The 27,692-nt window shown below is 40.9% G+C and overlaps 1 protein-coding gene and 1 long non-coding RNA gene across 2 annotated transcripts in view; one reads left to right on the forward strand and one right to left on the reverse strand.

Moving 5' to 3' along the window:
- LOC116580301 overlaps nt 1-27,692 on the reverse strand; it is an 80,957-nt gene that overhangs the window by 39,992 nt on the left and 13,273 nt on the right. The window lies entirely within an intron of this gene.
- On the forward strand, nt 4,258-12,410 carry CLEC3A (C-type lectin domain family 3 member A). Its single transcript, XM_032326534.1, has 3 exons — nt 4,258-4,466; nt 8,973-9,056; nt 10,819-12,410. Exons 1-3 carry the CDS (start codon nt 4,352-4,354, stop codon nt 11,208-11,210), a joined length of 591 nt encoding a protein of 196 aa, XP_032182425.1. The 5' UTR covers nt 4,258-4,351; the 3' UTR covers nt 11,211-12,410.

Consider the following 27,692-nt stretch of genomic DNA (forward strand, 5'->3'; position numbering starts at 1 on the left):
GTAAATCCTCACCAAAACGCTTTCCAACTAAAGGCAGTATTTTTATGGTTCCTATTCCCTGGCTATAAATGTGTACTTCTTCTTAAATAGTCCTTTCAGAAGCCCTGGTCCAGCCCAGGAGACAAGCTGGGTGACATCATCCCACTCCACAAAAAACGGATTGTTTAGCCTCCAAGAAAACTGAGTGAGGCCTGCCTTCCCCAAGGACAAGGTGGGTTCAGGGCCACCCGCCCCCATTACCTTCGATGTGTGTGTAGTTCTTGATGTGATTTTTTCCCAGATCATTGCCATTTCCCGCCACCCTGCTATTCCTATTGAGGTTCTGGGGGTGAAGGCCACGTCTGATGTCAATCAGCGTTTGGGACAGGGACAAAAATCCTTACCTTAAGAATATTCTCAGATCCAACTCTCATCTTCTTCCAGCCAATCCTGTAGTCATGTAGTTTCCAGTGGTTTTTCCCTAAAGGAGGATGAACTGGACTTGGAATCTCAACAGGAGAAAGAAAAGTTAAAGGACAGCTCTATCCTTGTCTGGCCTCAGGGCCAAGCACGTGCAAGCCAGTCAGCCTCTCCCCAGTCCTGAGCAGGATGGTTTCCTAGCATGACGTCAAGTGTTATTATGCCAGATTAGTCTGTCTCTTTACTCTTCCAAGAGCTGAGCTGCTATTTCCTTGGTCAAGTGCATTATTGCTGGAGTCTCAGAGCAGAGGCTGGAAAGGAGGGAAGCAAAAGCAAGACCGCCCTCCCACACATTAGCTAATAGTTGTTGAGCAAACACTGTGCCAAGCACTGTACTGCATGCATAGCTCAGCTAGCCCGACATGGCTCCTGCCCTCTGGGGGCTTACATCCCAGCCGGAGAGACTGACGTCCAACCAGTGAATCAAGTACATCAATTCATTTTTAAAATGGGTACCGAACCATGAAAGGGCGATAAAAGAAGCAGGGTACCTTTTTGGAGAAGGCAGAGAAGGACCTTGCTACATTGTGCAGATAAAGAAGTCGTGTGAGAAGGTGATCTTCAAGTTCAGATCTGAAGGACAAGAAAGAGTTGGTCATACACTAAGTAGCACTAATTTGGACTCACACCAAGGGTCTGAGTTTGGGAAGAGGTGACAGTATAGAAACAGAAAAAAAAAATCATGTGGAAAAGCACAATGGGAATGGAAAGACAGAACAAAATATGATTCAAAGTTGGCAAAGGGTCTCCATGAAGGGAAAAAGTCACCAGGAGGAACCAGGTGGGTCTCACCAGGTAGAAGGTCCTCTGAAAACAAAGAAAGAAGTCCAGGTTTCATCTTATGAACAATGGAAAGATTTAGAAGGTGTTAAGTCCGTGAGTAATGATCCCATTAGTGATGTGTGGAGCATTCACTTAAGCTGGGCAGGAGCAGAGGGGCTGAGCTGGACCAGGACAAGAGCTCTTGGTGACTTCAGATGGGATGGATGATGGCAGGAAAGAGGAACCATCTACATAGAAGCAGAAACCACACGTTTCTACTGACAAGGCTGCTGCTGACAAGGCTGCAAGGAAGGGTGTTGCAGACAAAGGTCTGGGGTGGGGGCAGGTGGGCAAAGCACAAAGATTATTCCTAGCTTTCAGAAATGAACCCCTGAGTGGGTTTGGGACATTAACAGCTCTGGAGAACAGTCAGGAATAATAGGCTTTCTGAAATTTATGGGATGTTAATGGGGGAAAGAATCCAGAATTTTGCTTTAACCATCATGAGTTTGAAATGTCTCTGAGACATCCACCTGGAAGGGTCACATGGGCAACTGGAACTGTGACTTTGAAGGAGACCCAGACTGAGAGATAAATGTGAAAGAGACCCGGACAGAGACTGTGAAGCCATGAGAAGAAGGAAGATCATCTAGGGAGAGAGTAACAGGTTAGAGCAGCTAGGAGAGAGTCCTGAGGGGTGCCAGGCAGTACAGCTGGGGAAGAAATGAATCCTCAAATATTTAATTAGAACTAAAAGCATGGACTTCAGCAAAACTCTTCTGGATGCTACTGTAATGGTAGATGCACGACATTATACAATTATTTGCTAAGAAGCACGGAGCTGTACGACACAAACGATGAACCCTAATGTAAACTATAGGCTTTAACGGAGAGTAATAGATCAATATTCATTCATCAATTATAAAAAATATACCACACACATGCAATATTTTTTCTTTGGTTTTTGGTTTTTTTTTGCAGAATGCTAATAATAGGAGAAACTGGGGAGGGGGAAAGGCAGCCTCTCCACACTTTCTGCTCAAGTTTTCTAGAAATCTAAAACTTTTCTAAAAAATAAAGTCTTTTAATTTAAAGGAATGAAAGAACAGGTTTTAGAATCAGGCTAAAAGAAAACAAATCCAAAAAGTGTCAGAGGCTTCCTTGAAAGGAAAAAGAGTCTAAAACAATATAGATTTATTTTGAAGAAAGAAGACAGCCTTTTCTTACAAATCTAGGTAGAAGATAGCGCAGATCAAAGATCCAAGAGAAATCATTAGCTTTCCACGACTCTTCTGTAACTCAGAATCTCTTCTCAGAGGAAAGGATTTGAGAAGCTGGCAAAAAGTATTTTCAATCAATCGTAAGATCAGTTATAAAGCACTGATCCTTTCCCCTATTCCAATCAAAGCACATTTTTCACAGGCCAGGTCAAAGGGGAGGTCTTCCAGGGTCATTTAAAACAGATTTTAAATTCTACTCCAATTCCACTGGAATCTGAGTGATGAACAAGTACGCTTAACTTTCCTGAGGCTCAGATTCAATCATCTGTAAATGGAGAGAATATTTATCCCATAGGCTTGCTGTGAAGAATAAACAGATCTGGTGCTCCATGGAATGGAGAGTACATACTATTATAATCAACAGTAAGGATGTTACAGATGCTGATACTATTCCTATCATTAAGCACCAGGCATTGTGCTAAGGTCTTATAGTTATGACTTCAATTACTCTTTCCAGCAGCCCTATGAAGTAGGCATTCCTAGCTCTGTGTGAGAACAGGCCCAGACAGGTTCGGTGACTTGCCCAATAGCGCACAGCTGATAACGGGGTGAAATACAAACCTGAACCCAGCTCACCTTGTTTCCACGATGCTGTGAAGTGCCTACTCACAGACTGCCCAGTCAGTACAAGGAGTCTGCATTGTAAGTAAACTCTTTATTCTTTATTTCACATTTACATTGCTAAATCATGTCAGACTTTTCTTTATCAGTGTTCTTGTTTCAGTGTTAAGCCATGGGTAGGGTACAAAGAGGCTCTCACAGGAAGGCAATGAAGACAGATTAGACTGGTTTTCCAAGATCCAGAGGGAATCAATCAGCCCTTGATCTTATGCTGTCTCAAAAAGAAAAAGAAAGATAATGGACATCCCTTGCTTTTGATACAAAAGCCTATCTGGTTCCTAGTACTTGTCCTAAAAAGCCCATTGTTAAGGTAAGAATAACTATACTAAGTCTTTCATTCTATTCTTCTGTTATTTCTATATTCTCTTTCAAAGTATTTTTTAAGTGTTTGGGGTAATTGCAAGGCAGTAAGTGTTGGGTGATGGGGATTTGCAAAACAGCTGGAGTTGATGTTTTACATTAATTCTTACAGAAATATTCATCTTAATTTTCTTTCCATTCTAAGGTGTGTTTCCCAAAAATGTAACTCCTGATGAATTCACAAAATCCTAAAAGAAAGCTTTCTGTCTGATCATGGACCATCCCTTTGGCCATCCCTGCTATACTCTGTAAGCAAACCATTCCCAAGTTTCACTTGAGCTGTGTAGACACCTTGAGTGTGTGTAGACTCTGGCATCTCTCTCTCTCTCTCTCTCTCTCTCTCACACACACACACACACACCCACACACACACACACTCATACACAGGCAGGAGCTTTCCTACTTTTGGGGTGTGTGTGTGTGCTTTATTTGTTTGCCCTGAAAATGGGACTGAATTTCCTAGATCATTAAGTGAACTTCAGAGCTCCAAATCAAGGGCTTAAATACTGGGGTCTTCACAGAGAGACTCCAAACCTCGTGGACTTTAAGAAAGAAGAAGAAAGCAGGCAAAGGCCTTAATCCCTTAGTTAACTCTGATTTACTCTGAAAAGGCAAGTGAAGTAGAGAATGTAATAGGAACATTAAAAACAAGAAAAGTCTAACATGAGACACAAGAACAAGGGGCCACCTCATACTGTGGGCAGCCTAGGAATCCAAACATTTCGTCAGCAGGAGTCCAGCCAACCTTCACACGCACTTTTATAAAGCTGGCCCCAGGCGCTCCAGGGCAAGATGAGGCTGTGCAGCCTTCTTGCTCTCCGCTACTTCACTGGAGCTGGCAGAGTGGGCACCAGACCTGACCAAGAGCCATGGCAAAGAATGGACTTGTAATTTACATCCTGGTTATCACCTTACTCCTGGACCAGACCACCAGCCACACGTCCAAATTTAAAGCCAAGAAGCACAGTAAACGCCGAGTGAAAGGTAACGGGGCTTTTCAGGCCAGCAAAATTCTAGGCGTGTGCAGTGTGGGGAGGGCCTGGGCAATGTTCATTTCCAGACTCCTCCAGCACAACTGCCTCTGGTGATAGCACCATGCTATCATGCAGATATGGCAGTTCATGGACTGAGTGACCTTTTAATTTTCTGGAACATTTTGATATTTAAAGGAATCACACGTAGGTCCTTTTTTTTTAATAGGAAAAAATGTCTGTATTGTATATCCTTTCTCAAGTGAGCTTAGCCAGGCAGAATGTTCTTCAGAGCAAGTTAACCTGGATAGGTGGATATCTGGTTATTATGAACAACACATCAAGTAGAATAGACTGACAGTAATTAGAATATACTGTTTCATTCCTAGATACTGTATAACTGTTCAAATATATTTGTAAGATAACTATAATCTTATTAAAAGTATAGTCAAAGTTAGACCATTTTCTCACCGGTTATCACGCAGATATATTTTCATACCCTTGACAATGTAAAGACAGTCTATCCTACACATTTAAGTTTTTTCATGTCAGAAAGAAATTGAATCTGTTTTCAAATTTAAAGATATGTCATTATGCAAAGTCATATAGCATTCAAAAATATTTTAATGCAAAACTGATTCTCTAAGCAATCCTAAAGTCTGGGTGGCTTGAACTGGGTTAAGAGGCAAAAGAGAAAAAAACAGGGGTTCTTGGGGGGCTCAGTCAGTTAAGTGATCGTCTCGATTTCAGCTCAGGTCATGATCTCAGGGTCGTGAGACTGAGCCTTGCGTTGGGCTCTGCACTCAGCGGGAGTCGGCCTGGCATTCTCTCTCTCCCTCTGCCTCTCTCCCTGTTCACTCTCTTTTTCTCTCAAGTAAGTAAATCTTTAAAAAAAAAAAAAATTCTTGCAAAGAACAAAGATGAGAGCAATTTATTTGCAATATGCTGGAAGCACAGCATGAAGGAAAAAGCATCAAGGGAGACAAAGAGTGATGTTTTATCTCATCCTCTGAGTCATTTTCATTTTCGTTTCAGCGTATTTCAAGGTCAATATTATGACACTACTTCCTTATCGATTTCACTTCAGTAGTAACAAAACACAGGAAACATACCAACAAAGTGCAAGCCAGACTTGACACACATGGATGGGTGGTGGGTAAAAGGAGGCTTGTCTCAGGGGTTGTGTTTTGGATACTATAAAGTGCCTTGCAAAGGGGGTATTTATTTCTATGATTTCAGTCTGATACAAGGTTTCTTCAGTGGAATCTTTTCTCTCATACAATATTAAACTTTCCTGTTACCTCTTTTAAATGGAAGATTAAAATATCAGGAGTGATAAAGTATACTGGTGAAGATGAGGGCAGGGGAAAGGGGGAAGTAGGAGATACTGTGTGATGATAGGGTGTATTTTTGGTGTCAGCATCTCTTCACTGCTGGGAAGCAGTGGCAAAGCAGTGACCACCCAGCAGGGATGTGGGAAGGGGTGTGAACATGTGGATGTGTGTGTGTGTGTGTGTGTGTGTGTGTGTGGCAAAGCAGTGACTACCCAGCAGGGATGTGGGAAGGGGTGTGAACATATGGATGTGTGTGTGTGTGTGTGTGCTGTGGGGATGTTTCTGAGATCATTTGGTTCAGGTCATGTAGCTCTCACCCCACCCCATCCCTAACCACACGCAAGTGCGCACACATGCTTTTCCTTGTTTGCCTTTTAACTGACTGTGCACACCTCTTCAGCGTCATCCTCCCAAAGGAATTTTTGTGAGTTTTTGCTAGGAAGTCCAAGAAAACAGATTCTACAGCAGTAAGTGAAGCAGTAAGCCTAAACTTACCAAGCACTTCTCTCTCTACTAACACATACAACTCGAAAACATTTTAAGTACCTGGGGATTATAACCAACTTTATGAAATCAAAAGTGAAGGCTGTTTTTTTTTTTCCTCTTTCAAACCTCTTCACAGAACTACCCATTATTACTTATTGGGAAATAACATTTTCAGTTAAAATAACATTCCCAATTAAACCCTTCTATTTTTAGCCAAATAAGGACTGGCTATTAATTTATTTCATCTACCAAATCTTGGATAACTATCAACATAAGGTCCTTCTAGAGGCTGCATAATATTCCACTATATAGATGGGTCATGATTCATGTCATCTGTTGTCTCCTGGTGAACTTCTTTTTTTTTTTTTAAGATTTTATTTATTTATTTGACAGACAAAGATCACAAGGAGGCAGAGAGGCAGGCAGAGAGAGAAAGCGGGGAAGCAGGCTCTCCACTGAGCAGGGAGCCCGATGCAGGGCTCGATACCAGGACCCTGAGGTCATGACCGGAGCCAAAGGCAGAGGTTTTAACCACTGAGCAACCCAGGTGCCCCTCCTGGTGAACTTCTGTGTGGCTTCCCATCTATTTTGTTTTTGATCCACTGCCTCAGTGAAGATACTCCTCTAGAAAACTGCAGCTTCATTACACTTTCCAACTGTCTCCCAAAATAATAGTGTCAACCTACACTGCTCCCATCGTCAGTATATGGCCATTCCCACACACCTTGACAACTTAACTTAACATTGTATCACAGCTTAAGCTCAGTCAACCTCACCAAAAAACAAAATGCCTCTCTTTTAATTTGCATTTCTTTGACTGTTACGAAGGTTGACATTTCTTTGGTTGTTCATGAGGTGGAGGTATATATATATTCCATAGGTTTACTGGTGATTTTCCAGATTAATTCTGCATTTCTACACGGAAGCTACTTCTGGAGAAAAACAATAATAAAATGAGAGGGAGTTTGTTGTTGTTGTTTTTGTTTTTGTTCTACTCAAAATGGCAAACAAGGGACTTATTTAACTAAAAAACAAAATTTCCCTGGTATTTGACTCATAGGTCTCAATAAATTATATGTTGCAGAAACAAATAAAATTCAATTTTACATTGAAATAGTTAGTCCCTGTATTCACTGTAGACAAAACACATCTGCATTTGTCACAAAGGTTAGAAGGAGAAGCCAAGTCACCTGGATAATGATTCCCATAATGATCTCCCAGGAGCCTAATATTATTCATGTCTTCATGTTAATTACAACGTTACAGCTTCCCTGTAGAGGCCACATATTTATATGGAATGGAGCAGGAAGCTGAGAGAGAAAGGGGATGACATTTGTATGGCTGACAACTTGAAACTTGGAAGAAAGTCTTCAGTGGCCTTGGTGAGCCTGGCCTCCAACAGTTGGTGGTTCTGCATTCTGAATGTACCCTTACATTTATTCTGGATTGAATGGTCTCTTTGAGGAAATTCTTGGGGTACTGTATTTCTGAGCTAAGCTACTGGATGCTTTCAGAAATGATGTGCAATATCACATGAAACACAGATGGGGTCCACTCCTGGGAACCCAGAAGGCTTTCCTAACTCAATGTGGAAATACCTGGCTTGCAAAGCTTATGTTTAAGAGGATGCTGAATCAGCATGTGTGGATTTAGGACTATCCTGAAAAATCCAGGATAGAACACAAATTCCCCTTATGGCATCTATGTAAGAAGGCAGGTGGTGACAGTTCATACCGAGCTTTAAGCATCTTCTCAGTCCAAGGCCATGTGCTAGGGATCAGGCAGTTACTGTGCAGGAGCAGATCACAGACTTGGAGTAAGACAGAGTCAAATGCTAATTGCACCTTATTCACTGGCTGGCCTAAAGCAGGTTCATTCCTGTGCCTCTATTTCTTCTGTGAACTGAGGACAGTAATGATGTCTATTTCACAGGAATACTGAAAGAATTAAGCGCCTGTACACAGTGTATGATGGTTCTTAGTATTTTTTTGTTATTTATTACAGTTTATTATAATTCTTGCCTCCAAAGAGTTCAAACTGTCTATTTCTAAGATAGACCCCATCAGTCCTAGAATCTTGTTCATTCATTCAACAAGCATTATGAACAGCTATTATGTGCCAAGCATTGTGTTAAGCTTCAGGAGCACCATGGACAGTAAGACACCCAAAATTAAGTAAGTAAAAAGAATTATAGAGAAAAGTGCTCTGAAGAAAAGTAAAGGTTCAAAGAAAAGAGATTAGTCAGACAGATGCTAGTATAGAGATGATAACCGGAAAAGGATTCCAGAAAAGAGATTTCAGTTCAGTGAGGAGATGGACAAGTGCTGAAGCAAGAGTGTTTGTTCCTGGCAGGAGGAACCCAAAGGAATGGATCCTGAGATGACATACCTTGGTCTAAGATGCTCTGAAAATCAGTAAGTCTGACGCCTGATGGAGGGAGAGTCCCACAGGATGGGGGAGAGGCACAGCAGCCCTCTCTCACAGAAGGATCATCTAGTATTATTACCACAACCAAGCTCTTATGAACCTTCATGGCCAACTTATTTTCACGCATTAATTCTCACGTACACTTGGCTCAGTTTCAACAAAACCACCCTCACCTTAGATTCTGGGTTCCATAGCTTTAATTTTATTTTTATCTTATCTTAATAATATGCTTTTCATTCCTCCTACCCTACCCCACCCTAAAATATCCCCAGAAAAGGATGGAGACCTGAAGACTCAAGTTGAAAAGCTCTGGAGAGAAGTCAATGCCCTGAAGGAAATGCAAGCCCTACAGACAGGTAAGACCTGACTCATCAATACTTCGTCTCAAAAGAGACAGGAAATCATGATTTGCCAGAAATTCAAACCATACCTAGGGTACATGTCAAATTCTAGGTGACAATTTTAAAAGAGACATTGACAACCCAGAGAGGTGTCCAGGAGAAAAGGACTCAAAAGCTGGAAAAAAAAAAAAAAGCTGAGGAGACAGCTGTTTGGGGAAATCAGCTTGATTTTCCACTCCCTTCTCCTATATATGGATAGTATAGAAATACAAACACACATTTCAACAATGCATTTTAAAAAATTTATCCATAATTCTTCTCTAATATGCAAAGAAACAGAATTTAAGCAAATACTGATTGGCAAAAATAATTAGCATTATTATTATATTATTATTATTATAAATATTAGCATTCATTAGATGTTTACTAAGTGCCTACTCGGAGATCTGCTGAGGTTTGACTAAACGCAGGATCACAGGACTCACTCTGGCCACATGGTGCACCAGATGCAAACGGAAGGGCACTGGTTAGAACCACAACTTGGCATTCCTCTTTACACAGTGGTAGAGCTCCCAGCAAGCTATGCCCTTTACACCTGTTGTCCAGGAGCGACCCTCCTTGGATCCCAGGGGTAAGGAAAATAGAGCTATACTGAATGGGTTCAAGAACAGCCCTTGCCCACAAGGCTTATACCCACAGGATCCAATATCTTACATAGCAACTCCAAAAGCAGAACTTCATGGGTCCTGCAAGAGACCTGTCTAATTATGAGTTACCACTTTCAGGGAAGACTAAAGTTACAGCCTTCCATTAAGGATTTATAACTCCCAGGCCAGCTATATGTTATCAGTTCAAGGTCGTTTTTACCATGAACAATTTTGCCCAGTAATACTGTTGACATATTCCCTTTATCAGCTTTCTAGGAACAGAATTCAGAAGCTAAAGGAAGATCAAATGCCCATGTAGAAGGCAACAGAGTTTTATTAACGCTTTACCCACCATTTGGCACTAAAAATACTCTACAGCCATGAACACATTAGTCCTCCAACAACTTATGAGACAGGTGCCATTATGAAGATCCTCATTTTACAGATGAGGAAACTGAGGCACAGAAAAATTAAGTGTTTTCTCCAACAATTACAAACCTAACAAATTTCAGATCCTGGTTCTCCAATGCTTCGCCCTAAAACTATCTTTATGTTTGGTTTATCCTGGATAACCTGAACAGAGTTAACAGGGCTGAGTTATTTGGATAACAAAACTACTGTTGCTCTATATGTCAACTCAGACTTTTGTTTGTGTTTGTTTGTTAACTAATTATGAAATACCACCCAGTTCCAAAAGTTCCAAGGAAACAGTATACAATAGAGCTGTGCAAACTAATAAACATGTGTATATCAGAGCAGCACAAGGCCAGAAAATGGTTTACGGGTGAGACAGACCTGGGTTTGTATAGTTATGATCTTATATGTTATGTAAGTTATTTTTTATATATTAAGTCATGGCAAGTAACAACTTCTGTAAGCCTCACTATCCTGATATGGACAGATGGGAGTAATAAAATCTCACTTCATGTGATTGCTGTGATTATTACATGAGTTCATCATCATAAAGTGCTTGGCACAGGGTCTGACACACAAAATCTCCATAAATATTAACTCATCATTATGATGACACATCATTCATTCCACAAATATTAACTGCTATTTTTCAAGTCCAATCCTGGATGTGAACACTCAAGGGGCATCTTATTATATCAAATTTCACATTTTTACAGTCTGTCTCCGAGGCACAAAAGTTCACAGGAAATGCTACCTTGCTTCAGAAGGCTTGAAGCACTTCCATGAAGCCAATGAAGACTGCATCTCCAAGGGAGGAACCTTGGTTATCCCCAGGAACTCCGACGAAATCAATGCCCTCCGAGACTATGGTAAAAGAAGTCTGCCGGGTGTCAACGACTTTTGGTTAGGCATCAATGACATGGTCACAGAGGGAAAGTTTGTTGATGTCCATGGAGTCACCATCTCCTTCCTCAACTGGGACCGTGCACAGCCCAATGGTGGTAAGCGAGAAAACTGTGCCCTGTTCTCCCAGTCAGCTCAGGGCAAATGGAGTGATGAGGTCTGTCGTAGTAGCAAGAGGTACATATGTGAATTTATCATCCCTTAATAGGGCCTTCTCAAAAATGTAAGATCAGTCACGATTTACAGGCTGATGGTTTGCAAGAGTAAGTCAGAATTGTCACATGGTCATCTGTGTCCATGGGAATACAGGAGTCAGCCAGTTTTGTTACCACATTTCCTTGTGATTTTGCCCTCCATGGGGTTTACAAGATCAGAAAATAATGATCTAGGTATGTGCACACTGTTAATATGGCTTCTGCAAAATGGACTATTAAGCCCTTCCCACTTTCCCTTGTATAGAAAGGAGGTCTATGTTAAAAACACAACAGTTACTTGGATGATTTTCTCTTGAAAGTTTAGTATATTTGATTGATGAGAATTCTCTCAATCAGAGACTCTGGGTGTGATAAAATCCAGAAATCTCTCAATCTGATGCCCCATCTGTTCCATCCCAGTCCCGGCACCTTGCGAGCCCATAAACTTTTCTCAGTTGCCGCATCCCCTGGTGGGAGCTGCATCTTCTTGCCACATCAGAACATGGATATCTCAGAAGTGTTCTGATTTCACTTTGTTTTCTTCATGACCCTCTTCCTCCACCATATACTTGCTCTGATTTTGAAAATGCTTTGACAGATTCTGAAAGGAAATGATAAAGGAGCATATTTGGTCAATTTCTAGTCTCAGAATTACATTACGATTCCTGACTTGAACGGGCAACCTTAAGGCAACTGTATAGCAAAATAAAGTAGGGGAAAATATGTCTGCTTTTCCCTGGCTTTAGTATCCTAATCCTCCTGGATGAAACTGAGGGTTCATATTATATATGTCAGTTTTCCTTTCTACATTTATATACTTATGTATGTCTAAACAAGCATATATTAAAGTGTATTGGGGCAATCTACCTTTGGAGATTGAACATTGGATGTAAATACTACTATTTTGGAGTCATACATCTATGTAACATTTTACTCTGTCAAATGCTATTTCCATTAAACAGTTTTAGATCATATAAAAGAACTTCATTGCCTAATATGAAATTATAAAGCTTAGGCTTGGGGGAAATGGGCTTTTTATAAGCCAACAATTCTAAGTATATTCTGCTCTTCAAATAAATGTCATTTTTTCCTTTAAATATTGAATATGTTTTATGAACAATATCTTTCTCTGAAAACTTCAATTACATGTGCTTGGAATTAAGTTTTAGTTTTTTTTCACTGCACAATAATAAAGCCTGAGTTCTGGTTGATGCGGATGTATTTGGACGTTGGTTAGTTATTCAAATTATTTTGGTTTATACCAAACTTGACACAATTTGGGGGAGGAAATACCCTGGATCTGACTAAACTGGTGATTAAATGTCTTAGGAGACTAATTTTACATGATAATAAAGAATTAAGTCTGGAGGGAAGAGGATAATATTAAAAAGAAAATTGTACCTACAATTGTTTTTGGTGGACGCTGACCAATCCCCTATTCCATCACAGTCAGAATCCCTGCAAAGATTATGACACTAATGAAATTAGTAGACATTAATGGTAGTAAAACCTCAGCATACTCCAGGTACTGTGCCAAATTTTACATAATTCTCATTAATCTCCAGAGCAACCCTGGGAATTAGGCTCTAGATTTATTTCACTTCACAGAAAGAAGAACAAACTGAAAAAAGAGAGATGTGCTAATTTGCCCCACATTACACTCCAGGAAGTAGTGGAATTGTAAACAGAATTCAAAAAGCTGACTCAGATCCTACATCTTTGGCAACCGTGGGGGAACTGTGACGATGTCAAGCCTGTTCAAGTAGGCAATGGAAGTGGACTCTAAACCATCCTCCCAGTTTCTATCATTTGGGGGTAACATTTTGGGCAAACAGATGACCTGGATAAGGCATTCAGTCTGAGTCTGTTTCAAAAGGGTGAATATAAATCAGTGTTCATACAAGTCAGTATCAGAGTTTGGGCCTCCAGGAGATGGGGCTTATAGCTAGGATGATCCTTCTCCCAAGTACCCCAACCAGAAAAATCAAGAAAAGATTAACTTAAAAGAACAGATGAAGGTTAGTGAGAGGAATTCAAAATGAGTTGAGCATGAGGAACAGCAAATGGATAGGAGACAGAGCAAGACCAGAAGGAGTGGATTAAGAGATTATCCAGTTTGCTGAGGCCCAAGCTCATGACCTTGATTTTATTATTTGGCCAACAAATTATCCAAAAGCCATACCTGCAAGATTCAATAATCCAGATTTCCCTTTGGTCTATTTTGCTTGTTGAACACTACTTAGCAAACAACAACTGGTCTCCAGGTGAGATTGATAAATAGATCTTAACTCTCAGGCCAACTTTTCTGTCTCCATGAAAGTTACCAGAGTAGGTAGAGAATGTGGACAAGCATCTTGAAGTCTGGCAGAAAGAGTCCCCTGAGCAAATTAGTAATGTCTCACACAAGCTCAAGGTAGGAGGACATCACCATTTGCCAACACTGTCATCCCTAGGGTAGACAGCTGGCTTCCTGAAGATATCAATTATGTTCAAAGCCCAACCTTCAAGGCCCTACAGGCCTTCCAGAAATCTGATTCTTCTCTCTACATCTCAACCTTATGGTTACAAATCACCTGAGAAACTTCTTAAATTGCAGACCCTGAGGGTCTGTGCTATGGCCCTAGATTCTGTATTTCTAAAAGTTTACAGTTGAAAGTGAGAGTACTACATCACATACCACGGTCTGCTGGTAAGGGCCTAAAGCTTCAGTTACTTGCCTAGACACAGTCTCTGATGGATTCCTCCAAGTCTGCTTTTCTTTAACTCAAATGTCAAGGGTAAAATCTGCAGTTTATCTGCGTGGAGAACAATCCTGAGAGCAATTTTTCTACCTATGGCAGATACTGCTCTCCATATCATTAAATGAGGTACAAGGTAAAAATCTATTAGTTAAAGGAAATATCAATAAGAGAGTCTCGAATTCATGATGTGAAGGAGGCTTTATTGAAATGATCAATGATTTCTTTCTCTTCCCTAACATTACTGAATAGCATTTCTTAAACTAAAAATAAAGACAGTTGTGAATTAGTGAAAACTAATCATATCCTCACCAAATAAAGCTCATGTAATGAATAAAGAAGCCCACAAATTCAGCTAAATAAGCAGCTCATTTAATCTGATGTCAGAAATTCAGAGGGTAGCTACTAACTCTGAAGCACTTTCTTCCTAATATTGGAGGGACAGAAAAGAAGGAAGTTATTGTTCCTACACTCAAGGATGTAGCAACAGGGCGCATAGGAGGAGAGCAAAACTATCATTGGAGCATAAGAAGAAAATATGAGTATCTCTACTTACATATGGAAGTTAAGTGGACTACAGGTTATTACTATGCAGTTCTACCTAAACTGAACACCACAAAATGGTCAATGATTTAAATAAGTTTTTGCACAGAAATACCAAATTGAATGTATGTTAACAATTTAAAAAAAACACCAACATACACACACATGAGCAAGCACCGCTGACAATCTACTCCTAGTGTGACTGGTTCAAAGAAGCATACATAGCCCAAGAAAAACCAATTAGAATCTTTTCCACTGGCTGCCCTCTGACATGGGGGCAATGAAACTGCTGGAAATGTTAAATTGAAACAAGTGAATTTAGAGCTTCTGGCAGAATTCTTCCTTTCCAAATGGATGAAACATGTAGGGTGAAGGAAAGCAAAGATACGCGGTAATGAGAAATGCTGAGGTGGGGCGGGGGGGTTGGAGAAAGAAGTGCATACAGTTACGTGTTCACACAATGCGGAACTTGCCATTTCTGAAGTCCTGATTTCTACTTCTGTAAGTTCTAGGAGCTACTCCAACCCTTCAAGCTACACAAATTATCCTTTTCATTTGAGTTGGGTTTTTGTTGCCATATCAGCCAGGATAGGCTAGGTTACAATCTCACAGAGCTTTTATCTACATAAGCAGACATGCAATAAACAGGCAAAAAAATAAACAAGGTTATTTCTGAAAATGATATCACAAAATGTGGAAAGATCAACACAACAAAATGGTATAATGACAAAATGAAAACAGTAACAAGAAAATAAAACAGGGAGAAAAAGATGGAGTGACCAGATGGAGCAGTATTAGACATGATGATCAACTCTATTTTTTTATTTTTATTTTTTAAAGATTTTATTTATTTGACAGAGATCACAATTAGGCAGAGGGGCAGGCAGAGAGAAAGGGGGAAGCAGACTCCCCGCTGAGCAGAGAGCTCGATGCAGGGCTAGATCCCAGGACCCTGAGATCATGATCTGAGCCGAAGGCAGAGACTCTAACCCACTGAGCCACCCAGGTGCCCCTGATCAACTCTTTTGGATACAGCTCTCCGTCGAAAGAAAGCCATCTTATAATCAGCAGGGCAAAAATCTAAGAAAGAGAGACCCTGAGAAAAGTGAGATACCCCAAATCATCCAGCAAGCCAGTGACAGGGCAGAGACCAGAATTCAGTTTCTTGTCTCCTAATGCAAAGCATGGAACATGGCAGCACAGTTCAAGGTCTGGTAAGGTCAAATGACTTGTAGTCAAAAGACCCAGACTGTACACATATGACAGATGGGACACCAGGTGAGAATAAATTTTGGGGCCCCCACTCCTCATCTATCAGTAGGAATGAGAGATCATTCCAGGACAGTGAGCTGAAATTTGCATACACAATTTATAAGCAAGCACATTCTCTATGGCATCTTTATAGTTTTGTTGTATTATAAAAACAAAACATCTCACCATAGAAAAAATCTGAAGCGTAGAAAAAAAATTTTAGAAATTATCCATCTCAGTCTTTATCATCAATTAATATTTACTAAGCATACACACCCAGCAGTGTCTAATTCTATCAACACCCATGCAGAGTTGTGGAAGGATACTTCATTAGCCAATATTACATCCAGCTTTATTTTACTTATAAAAATAACCATTTTCCTAGCTTTTTCAAAACATTCTTTCCATGGTTCCATAATATTCCAATGTGTTATTCCTTAAGGACATATATAATTGCAATTTCCCAAACACTTTAATGATTAGATTTTCCTTAAACAACTAAATATACATGTTTTATATTTACTTAAATAAATGGGAATTTTGCTTTTTTCTTTTTCTGTAAGCAATTCTGTGTTTTGTTTTGTTTTGTTTTCTTTTTGACTTTGGATTTTCAGAGACTTCCAGTGGGATTACTGAATGAAAGGGTGGGAATAACCTTAAACACTTTGCAACTTGGTGCTAAGCTGCTTTCTAAAAGGACTGTACAAACCAAAGAAACAGCAGGCCCTGTAGATGCCACTAACTTTAGAGTCAGTCTGTCCTATGTTTGGACACCAGCATCTGTGTGTTCACTAGTTCTGTGACCTGGGAGAAGTATGTTAACTGGCTAAATCCTTCACCAATCTGTAAATAAGCTGAGGAGGAATGAAACAGTAATTTCAGTGGTTCATAGTATCTGTAATATTTACCCTATAAAATTGTTAGGATTAAAAATAAATAGTTCAAATTCTTTTTGGTAATGCTTAATTTGGCAAATATTCATAAGCACATCGAGCTAACACAAAAACAGTAACAGACGTTGGCGCTTGGAAGAAGCCTCATAGGTAGCCAGTAACAATATACATTGGTATATTTTTTGGGTTACACAAATGGCATGTTGTGCTAAGAACTGGACCTACCCTAAAGAAAATATAGATCAGCATCAAATAAAAAGTTACCAAGGAACATAATTACAAACCACGACAAACGTAATCTTGAAATACCGTAGGGGTACAACGAGGGAGCTTTAAAAGGTCTGAAGAAATAATATGAAAAGGACAGACTCCAAGGGTGACAAAGCCCCGAGCCCAGTGATGAAGGGGTATACTTAGCTCCATCCACTTTTGGAAGGATTTACGTGTTTGGGTCCTCTGCCTGCTGACACTCCCAGGAGCCCGAGACAGGCTGGAGGGGTGGGGCCCTGCACGGGGCAAGGGAGTGGCTGCTGCAGCGCAGTATCTCCCAAGAGCTGGGGCAGGCTTAGGAAGTAGGCGCGGGACGATGGGCACGGGGATCACGGGGCCCGACGGTGGCACTGAGGCGCTGGCGCTGGACGCTGTGCTGGGCACGCTGCCGGCGGTGCTGCCGCTGCTGGCGTTCTGGGCAGCCGCGGATCAGCTGCGACGGCGGCGCACCCGGGTGGCTGTACGTGGGCGGGGAGCTCGCTCGTCGCTGTCCTCTCCCGCCGGGTGCTGAAGCTGACCGTGCGCGACACCGCGCGCGAGGCCCGCTGCTGGGCCGTCCGCAGCAAATTGTGCTGGATCCCCGAACCGTCCGCTTCCTCAGGCCGCTGGGAGTGGACTTCGACAACCTGGAAGGCTGCTAGCGCAACGGCCAATTTTTCATCAGGGTCGGCGTCTTCCAGGAGCACTTGTTCAGCCTCCTGGAGAGGAAGGAGAAGCGACATGGCTTCTGCCTTCTCCTGGGCACCAAGGTGAGGCGGGGCCTGGGAAAACACATCGCCTCTGACTTAGCCTATTTACCCCCAATATCAGCTGACCACAGGGGCCAGGGATAACTCATGGACATGACTGTCTTATCTCGTTGCGTTGTAATGGCAAAGTGAATCATCAAACCAGCTTTTTGACAGACAACAAGCAACTAGCTTCCTCATCTGTAAAATGCAGGTTAACATTTGAGAATATCTAGGAAATGCATACTACTACTACCTTATAAGTTTTTGTGACAATTTTAAGGGACAGTGCAGGTAGAAGGGCACTGTACAATCTGTTGCTTATAGGAGGGGCTTAGAAAATGAAAATTATCTTTGGCTGCAAGCTGACATCCAAGGACTAGAGAGAAAAAGGCCCTCATCTTTTCAGAAGCAAATGAACAAAAATCAATTATCATGTGGCTCTGAGAAATTTCCCGACTGCTCAAAAAAACAAGATTAAAATGAAGGAAATTTTCCAACGTGTAGATTTAGCCAGCTGCATCAGCCCTAGAGTTTCTTTGAAGAGTGAACACTTATACTTGCTCTTAGCATGGCATCATTTGGGCGAAAAACCCAGGCTGGTGTTTAGCCTTCTAACAGTATGGCTTTTTCACTTACACAAACTTACATGGCATGATAAGCCACGCTTTGTTCCTTAAAGGAATTTTCTGAGTCCCACTGTGGGTTAATTCTAATTTATTTAGTGACTTCTTTCTCTCTGTACATATATTTCATCTCACAATAATCATATGATGTGGGTTTTTACTGTCATTTTAGCCATGGGGAAATTAAGGCTCAAAGAGATTAAGTAATTTGTTAAGGACATGAAGGTTGGAAGTTGCAGAGTCAGGATTAGAATCCGTATTTGCATGGCTTCAGGGTCAGTGTTCTAATAACCCATGCTGCCACTCGCTTCTGGGGGCATACTACAGATTAAAATTAAAATTAGCATTAACATATGGCTATATTATCTAATTAATCTATTAGTACTCTCAACATGTACTATCATATTTATGTAGATAAGTCTAGAGAGCAGGCTCTCAAGGTCAAATACCCAAAGGAAATCAGGTACCAAGCAGGAATAACTTACAACAGATTAATGTTGTTTACAGCGGTAACTGACAGAACATTCACAGTAATCAAAAACAAAACAGACCCTGGTCACATAAATCATCTCGTTCCCATACGACAAATATTTATTAAGTTTACAACAAAGCAGATATTATCTTAGAGTTTTAGACACACAGCCATTTACAAACACACAAGACTGAAAAAGAATACATTAAATTGTTAATAAGCTGTTACTTCTGGATGATAGGATTTTATGGGTGAATTTTATTTTCTTCTTTGTGTTTTCCTTATTTTACACACTTTCTAAAATAAACATATATATTACTTTTAAATTGAGAAAAATGTTTTATGAATGTAAGTGGACTTAATGGACCAACTTGTTTTGATATTTTTGTGCTTGTCAAAAAATTTCTACAGTTAAGCCCACAAATTCACTTGGAAGCCTAATATTTCAGTAACCAAGATTTCCACTGATAAAAGTTGCAGCCTACTTTGTAGTAAAAACCAGACATTTTTTAAAAAGATTTTATTTATTTATCAGAGAGAGCGAGCACAGGCAGACAGAGTGGCAGGCAGAGGCAGAGGGAGAAGCAAGCTCACTGCTGAGCAAGGAGCCCGATGCAGGACTCGATTCCAGGACACTGGGACCATGACTGAGCCAAAGGCAGCTGCCCAACCAACCGAGCCACCCAGGCATCCCAAACACCAGACATTTTTAACAGCTAGAGCGCATCTACCAATTCAAAGAAAGGGGGTGGGTGAAGAGAAAGAAAAATAACATGGAGACCAAGTCTTAAGAACTTTTTCACTTGCCAGTAATACAGATCCAGTACCCAGAAACCACCTTTCATCCCAGGTTACAATCTATGGAGAAGGTTATAACTATGGATACTCAATCTCAGAATTGTGGAGCAAAACCAATCTTCATATGTACGAGTTTTATAGGAAAATTCTGACCAGAAGCAAAATGTCATACCTATACTTCCCTCTTTTCAATTCTCTCAAATATTTTCACCAAGTTACTTCTGCCTAGCAATTTGTATACCACCACTAAAGAATAAGAGCGCAATCAAGAGATTTAAGTAAAGAACATAGGGATGGAAAACTTAAAAATCCAAGAGTCTTTCCCTGCATCCAAGAACTGTCAAAGAAAATGACCCTATTTACAAGCATCTTCCAAGAAGGACATTCTTGGCAAATAACAACTCTCTAACTTCACTGGATTTCTCCAATTTCCAACAAAGAAGAAATTCTCTTTTATGCTTAATTTACATTCTTTCAGTTATCTTTGAAGCCCCTCTCCCTGTCCACCACAGAATGTTTCTGTTGGCTTTCTGTATTTTAGAATGCTAAGTGTCTATACTGTGTTAGCCTCTTTTGTTGAGAAAGTATATATGAGAATGTGCGCATATGTATCTTATGTGGGGTGAGATCTGTATAACACTAAAAATGCAAAAAAGGAAAAGCTTACGCTACTTTTGCCAGTGGGAAAATCAAAGCTGATGGTCAAGTTAAGATTGGTATGTTAGCAATAACCTAATGGTAGCAAAGATTGTGTTGGAGTCATAAATGTCTCTTTACAAATGTCAAGGGCTCAGCTAGACATTTTATAAGCTCCGTGGTTATTTATTCAAGCATGTATGGCTTGGTCAACCGAATGCTTTTGGTATTTGTTGGCAAGTTTCTATGTTAAGAAAATACTTTTTAATCAGATGAACTTTATTGCAGTCAAAGGTCAAACAAGTAATTAAAATTAACAGCAGCCCCAATGCATGAATAACTACCAACAAACTAAATAAGGAGGTTATCTCAGGTTGGCAGCCCTCTAAATAAAAGAGGTCTGACACCAGGCAATAAAACTTACTTAACTGAGCTGCCCAGAAGTAAAAGATTTCTGTGGTTTAGTAGTCGCTGGTTTGCTAGATACAGAATGAATAATCACTCTTGATATTAGATGCAACACAACAAAGTAATTAAGGTTCTGAAATCAGTTAAGACCTATGTACAGGGGCGCCTGGGTGGCTCAGTGGCTTAAACCTCTGTCTTCAGCTCAGGTCATGATCTCAGGGTCCTGGGATCGAGCCTCGCATCGGGCTCTCTGCTCAGCGGGGAGCCTGCTTTCCCACTCTCTCTCTCTGCCTGCTTGTGATCTCTGTCAAATAAATAAATAAAATTAAGAAAAAAAAAAGACCTATGTACACAGTAAGGTTTCTAACTTCTTAGTTTACTCAAAAACTTGTTTGGTTAACTGGGGCAAGCTAACTTCTACAAGGCTCGTTTTCTCATCTGTAGATCTGTATCTGCCTCTATGGGTCATTGTGAGAACTGAATCAGACAATGTCCATAGGTTCCTTAGCAGATATCTGTAAGTATGCAATGATGTTAGCTATTCTTGTTCTTGCTCCTGTTCTAGTATTCTTGTTCCTGTTCTAGTATTCTTGTTCTTGTTCTAGTATTCTTGTCTTATTCTAGTATTCTTGTTCTTCGTTGTTTGTGTCATCCACTGTAAGCATATTTTCATAACTGTAGAGACAATGACACCCATACCTCCTACACATACTCTGTGGTGAGTATCTGCTCATTTCGCCAAGGAGACCAGAATAAAAGCCAGACCCCAGAAGAACATCCTCAGCTCCCCTGTACTGACATGCTCAGATCCCAAATCCTGCATGCTCACCTGCTGTCCCAAGCACTGAAAAAGGGAGTCTTATGTAGAGGGGGGAAAAGTAGGAATTAGTCAACCTGAATTTGAACATGGATTCCGCCAATGACTAATTACCAGATAAAATCAGGCAAACTTCTTAACCTTTCAGATACTCAGTGTCCTCTACTAAAATTAGATCTACCAGTATGGAGCTCAAAGAATTATTATTGACCATTAAATGGAATATGTGTATGTGTCAAGTACCATATATAGCACAAGTAGATATTTAGTTAGCACTGGTTAGTTTCCTGACCCTGAGTTATGGGGTAGCCCTGTTCTGAGGTCTCCCTCTCTAAACCATGAACCTCTGGGATGCTTCTATTATAATCCAGTAAGTGAAACATGTGCAGAAGGTAGTAATTTTATTCCCACAGACACAGCATGTGTGATTTTACACAGCAAATAATCATGCAATCATAGTGTTAGCCTTGAAAGTCTAGGACTTTCTAGGAAAAATCTAGGGCAGAAATATGTTTGGACATATGTCATCCTGGGAAGGCAGACTGAGATGATGGGGTTGAAATACTTTTAACTATTAAATCATTTGAGTGGCATTGACAGTTCCTTCTTCATAGCTTCAGTTTCCTTCCCAGAGAAAAGGAAGCCCAACTAGAGTGTTCTTCCCAGATCTTTCAACTCTGAAAATTATGCCATGTTACTTTGAGTTGACCTTTCCTGTCAAATACATAGTGTGGGACAAAGGGGAAAGGGGAGGCCCTTCTTTCAGTTCTGACTTCTCTTCCTTACCCTCCTCTGATAATGTTCTCTCTGGTGTAAAATAGTCCCTGTCTCCCATGCTTAAAGTTAAAAGGAACTTCTAGGGTCTTCCTTGACCACCTACTGAGAATCCTGTAAAGAGGAAAGAGGAAGCACTCCAATGTATTAACAGCAACAAGTGCACCCATGCACTTGTACTTTTTAAAAATACTTCATTTATTTTCTGTTTGACCAAGGATAAATTCTCCAAATTCTCTGAAACTTAGCATTCTGGTGTTTTTTTGTTTTTTGTTTTTTAACATTTTATTTGAAAGAGAGAGAACATGAGTAGGGGAGTGGGGCAAAGGAAGAAGCAGGCTCCCCACTGAGCAGGGAGCCCAATCCCAGGGTCCTGGGATCATGATCTGAGCAAAAGGCAGATGTTTAACTGACTGAGCCCCCGAGGTGCCCCTAGACCTCTGGTTTCAAAAAACTGTCAGTTGTCAAAATCTTTTTTTTTTTTTAAGATTTTATTTTATTTTATTTGACAGAGAGAGATTACAGGTAGGTAGAGAGGCTGGCAGAGAGAGAGAGAGGGAAGCAGGCTCCCTGCTGAGCAGAGAGCCCAATGTGGACTCGATCCCAGGACTCTGAGATTATGACCTGAGCCGAAGGCAGCGGCTTAACCCACTGAGCCACCCAGGCGCCCCTCAGTTGTCAAAATCTTAAAAAAAAAAAAAAAATTGTTAGTTGAGGGTATGGACAATTGCAATCTCCGATTGTTGCAATCCAAACAGGATAATAGATGCTTTTAGGAGCCTGACAAAATGAGAATGTTCAATAGATGTTCACTTCCCACTCCTTCTATTTAAGTCTCAAACAGATTGAGGGCCTATTGAGATTAAAGTCACTTTTCGGGCGCCTGGGTGGCTCAGTGGGTTAAGCCGCTGCCTTCGGCTCAGGTCATGATCTCAGGGTCCTGGGATCGAGTCCCGCATCGGGCTCCCTGCTCAGCAGAGAGCCTGCTTCCCTCTCTCTCTCTCTGCCTGCCTCTCTGCCTACTTGTGATCTCTCTCTGTCAAGTAAATAAATAAAATCTTTAAAAAAAAAAAAGTCACTTTTGTTTTCTGTACACCACATAAGACTCTGCAATAGAGCCTGGTATAATACACTATGGAAATATTTACATGATAGATTAAAACACCAACAAGTATTTTAAAGCAAGCAAAAACACAATGCCCAAATCTCAGATGAGCAAAAAAGCCCCGAGCCGGGCCACTGGTACATGGTTTAACTGCCAGACGCGCAGTGCTATGACGGATTGCAATTTTCCATTCTGTCATCCACATGACACACCAGAGTTCCAGACTGAGTATCAACCCAAGACTTATTTTCAACAAGACCAGGAAAAATCAAGAAGTGGACACATGAGTGACAAAAAAAGAGGGGCAAAGGAGTTTGCTTGTTTTTAAACCAAATACCTTATACTTTGTCAGGGGTTACGGAGTTCATTCTGGGAGGCTTGAGCTCTCCTCCCGTAACACCAATGTGTGAACATATACCAGCCACATGGCACCCAGTTTCAGAGGCCTCATAAGCTCCAGTTTAGAATCCTCTATTTCAATCCACTGAACACCTAAATTTTGTAGCCAGAGATCAGATGTTTGTCAAGCCATTATGGACTCCTGGCAAAACAGGAGCAAATGGGTCAGACTGCCTTGACTGTGGAGGCTCAGCTCTGCCCTCAAAAGCAACTTAAATCTCCCAGAGTACCAGATCTCGGGCTTGGCATGTTGGCAATCAAGGAAAGGTGAGTCCTTACTAAATTGCTCAGAAGACTCCTTGCATTTCACAGATCAACTGCTGGGAAAGAGAGTGTTTACAGGATCCTCTTCTGGAAGTGAGGTGAGCTGAGGAGCCAGGATGGCCATTAAAAAGACTCTACCTCTGGGACGCCTGGGTGGCTCAGTTGGTTGGACGACTGCCTTCGGCTCAGGTCATGATCCCGGAGTCCCGGGATCGAGTCCCGCATCAGGCTCCCAGCTCCATGGGGAGTCTGCTTCTCCCTCTGACCTTCTCCTCACTCATGCTCTCTCTCACTGTTTCTCTCTCAAATAAATAAATAAAATCTTTAAAAAAAAAAAGAAGAAAAAAAAAAAAAAAAAAAAGACTCTACCTCTGTAAGCCCAGACCACGAAGAAGCATCCACACTTCTCACTAAGCAGAGTTACTAAGGGGAAGTTTTAACTCCATTTCAGAGTTTATTTCTAAAACTCTGGAGTCTTGAGACCCCAGTGTAAGATTTCCTCCCCAAGACCTTAAACCAAGACACTTCAAAAATCACAAGTTTGATGTTGGGAGCAAGTGTAGCTGAGGATGTAATTCAGGGATGTCTTAATCCATCTGAGCTGCTGAAACAAAAACACCAGAGACTGAGTGGATTATAAAGAGCATAGATGTATTGCTCATAGTTCTGAAGGCTAGAAGTCCAAGATCAGAGTGCCAATATGGTTGGATTGTGGTGAGAGCCTTCTTCCAGAGTGCAAACTGCTGACTTCCTGCTGTAGGCTCATAAAATGGAAGGGGCTAGAGAACTCTGGGGTCTCTTTTATAAGGACACTAATCATGTTCATGAAGGCTCTGCCCTTACGACTCAATTACCTCCCCAAATCCCACCCTCCCAATACCATCACCTTGGAGTTTATGACTTCAACATATGAATTTGGGGGGAGCACATATATTCAGTCCACAGCAAGGGATGTTTTGGATAATTAAAACACTAACTGAATTTCTGCAAATGAGTGAATTTAGTGTGACTGTTAAGAGTAAGGAGTCTGGAGTGAGAATGACAGGGCTCAGATGTTACCCCTTGCTATTTACTCACTGCATGACCTATGACAAGCAATAACTGCCTTGTAGTTAATGCTGTGGTATATCCCACATCCACCTTCTAGGGTGCAGGTACTCAATTCTCCCAGCTGCTCGAAGTGTTTGCTCCTGGTTGCTCCAGGAGTCCCTCTTGATGAACTGCCCTTGAATAGAGGGAGCTGTTTCACCCAAGGTTATGCCTACATCAATAACGAGAGACAAAAACCAGTCCCCTTGACTCAGTTCTGGGCCCTTGCTCTTCCTGCGGGATCAGCTGAGATCTCCGCTCTAACTGTATCCCATCTCACCTACTCTTGCCACACAACACAGCTTCCCTCCCGCCCCCCAGATGTTAATCCTGAGGACATACCCCAATAAATCTGCTGCATGCAAATCTTGTCTCTGAATCTATTTCTCAAGAAACTGGACCTTGAACACTCTAAAAGCCTCATTGTCTGTGTGTCTAAAATGGGCATGGTAACTGTACCTCTATCATTAGGTTCTTTGAGAATGCAATGATATGAAGACAGTAAAATGCTTAGTACAGGGTTTGTCACAGAGTGAGGCCTTGCAGAATCCACAAACTGATCCAGAGAATCAATGATATCAGGATCAAAATCCAAGCTGACTTCTTGGCAGAAGAAAAAAGACATAAGACATAAAGAAACTGACAAGCTGATCCTAAATTTTATATGGAAATGCATGGAGCTAGAGTAGATAAAACAATTGGGGAGAAGGAAAAAACAAAACTGGAGAATTCACAAATTCCGTCTTCAAAAGTTACTGCAAGTCTAGAGTAACTAAGGCAGTGTGATCCTAGCATAAGGATAGACACAGATCAGTGGAATAAAATTGAGAGTCCAACCATAAACTTGTATATTTTGGGGGAATTGATTTTTGACAAGGGGCCAAGATCATTCAAAGGGGAAAAATAACATTTCCAATAAATAATGCTGGGACAAATGGATAGCTATATGCCTCAGACTCCATTTAGAACCTTTCCTCAGACCATATGCCAAAATCAACTCAAAAAGGGTATCCGACCTGGATGGAACTAGTGGGTATTATGCTTGGCGAAATAAGTCAATCAGAGAAAGACAACTATCATATGATTTCCCTGATATGAAGAAGTGGAGATGCAATGTGGGGGGTCTGGGGGGTAGGAAAAGAATAAATGAAACAAGATGGGATTGGGAGGGAGACAAACCATAATAGACACTTACTGTCACAAAACAAACTAAGGATGACGGGGGGAGGGGGGTAGGGAGAGGGCGGTGGGGTTATTGACATTGGGGAGGGTATGTGCTATGGCGAGTGCTGTGAAGTGTGTAAACCTGACGATTCATAGACCTGCACTCCTGGGGATAGTGATACATTATATGTTTATAAAAAAATAAAAAAATCTTTAAAAAAGGGTCTAGTATCTAAATGTAAGAGCTGAAACTATAAAACAGAAGAAATCATAGGTATAAGTCTTTGTGACTTTGGATTGGGCAATGGATCAAGCAACAAAAGAAAAAAAATTGACAAATCACACTTCATCAAAATCAAGACATCTGTGCTTCAAAGGACACCACCAAAAAAAATTCAAAGTAATCAACAGAATGGGATAACATATATTTGCAAATCATGTATCTGATTTGTATCTAGGATACACACAGAGCCCTTTACAATGCAATAATAAAAAAGATAACCCAACTTTAAAATGGGCAAAATATTACATTCCTCTCTGACAATTATTTATGCAAATGAGTCATCTAACCTTCCGGGTCTGAGGGAAGACACCATTTTATTCCTTTCTGTGTCTCTAAAACTTACCAAAGCAATGGCAAAAAAAAAAAAAAAAAAAAAAAGGGCTTTAAAACAGGATACCTATGTTCAGTTAGGACTCTGACACTTAGATCTTTAGATACCAGATAATTACTTCTCCAATCTTCATTTTTCTCATCTATAAAAATGGGCCTAATAATAATGCCCACCTCAAAAAACTGTTGAGGCTGAATGCAAGCATACATGTAAAACTCTTAGCACATGCCTAGGATAAGAAATAGTTACTAAACTGCACTTATAATTCTAAGAGTTAATAAAATCATTGTGAATAATAAAATCGTTAATAATAGTAGCAGCAATAAACAGAAGAGCCATGTCTGTTTGCTTGTCACCGCCTTCTTTGCTCATCCACAGAAAACATCCGTGTCATTTTATGTGTCAGTGCATGCTCTGGTCATCATCAGCCCATCTCTGTGTCTTAGTTTACAGATGACTTTATGAGGAAGGCAGTGGGACCAGAATGACCCAAAATCATTGTGGTGGCTGAGGGCTCCCATGGGGAGGCCTGCTCTGTGCTGGGGCTCAGTCCAGATTATGTGGTGGAATCCTGCAATGCTTATGGAGCAAATGCTGCCATCCCAAGACTACTAGAGCAGAGACAGGTAAGCCATGGAGGGTCTTTCATACGGTTTTTCCCACTTACTCCACTTTAAGCTTACAGGTTGATTATTAACTCATTTATGGTCCACAGACAAGTCTGTTCTGCCTCTGAGAGCCTATTTACAAAGAGCACTCAACCAGGTGGTTTCCAGGATATTTGCCCAGGTGATCTTCCCAGCTGACTGCACAATGGCAACTCCACAGGCTGAATCATCAGCATGGGGAGTGGTAGGGACTGTGACTTCTCCAATCAATTTGTGTGAATGATGCAATGAATATG

The sequence above is a fragment of the Mustela erminea genome, chromosome 19 (genome assembly GCF_009829155.1).
Source record: "Mustela erminea isolate mMusErm1 chromosome 19, mMusErm1.Pri, whole genome shotgun sequence".
NCBI lineage: Eukaryota > Metazoa > Chordata > Mammalia > Carnivora > Mustelidae > Mustela > Mustela erminea.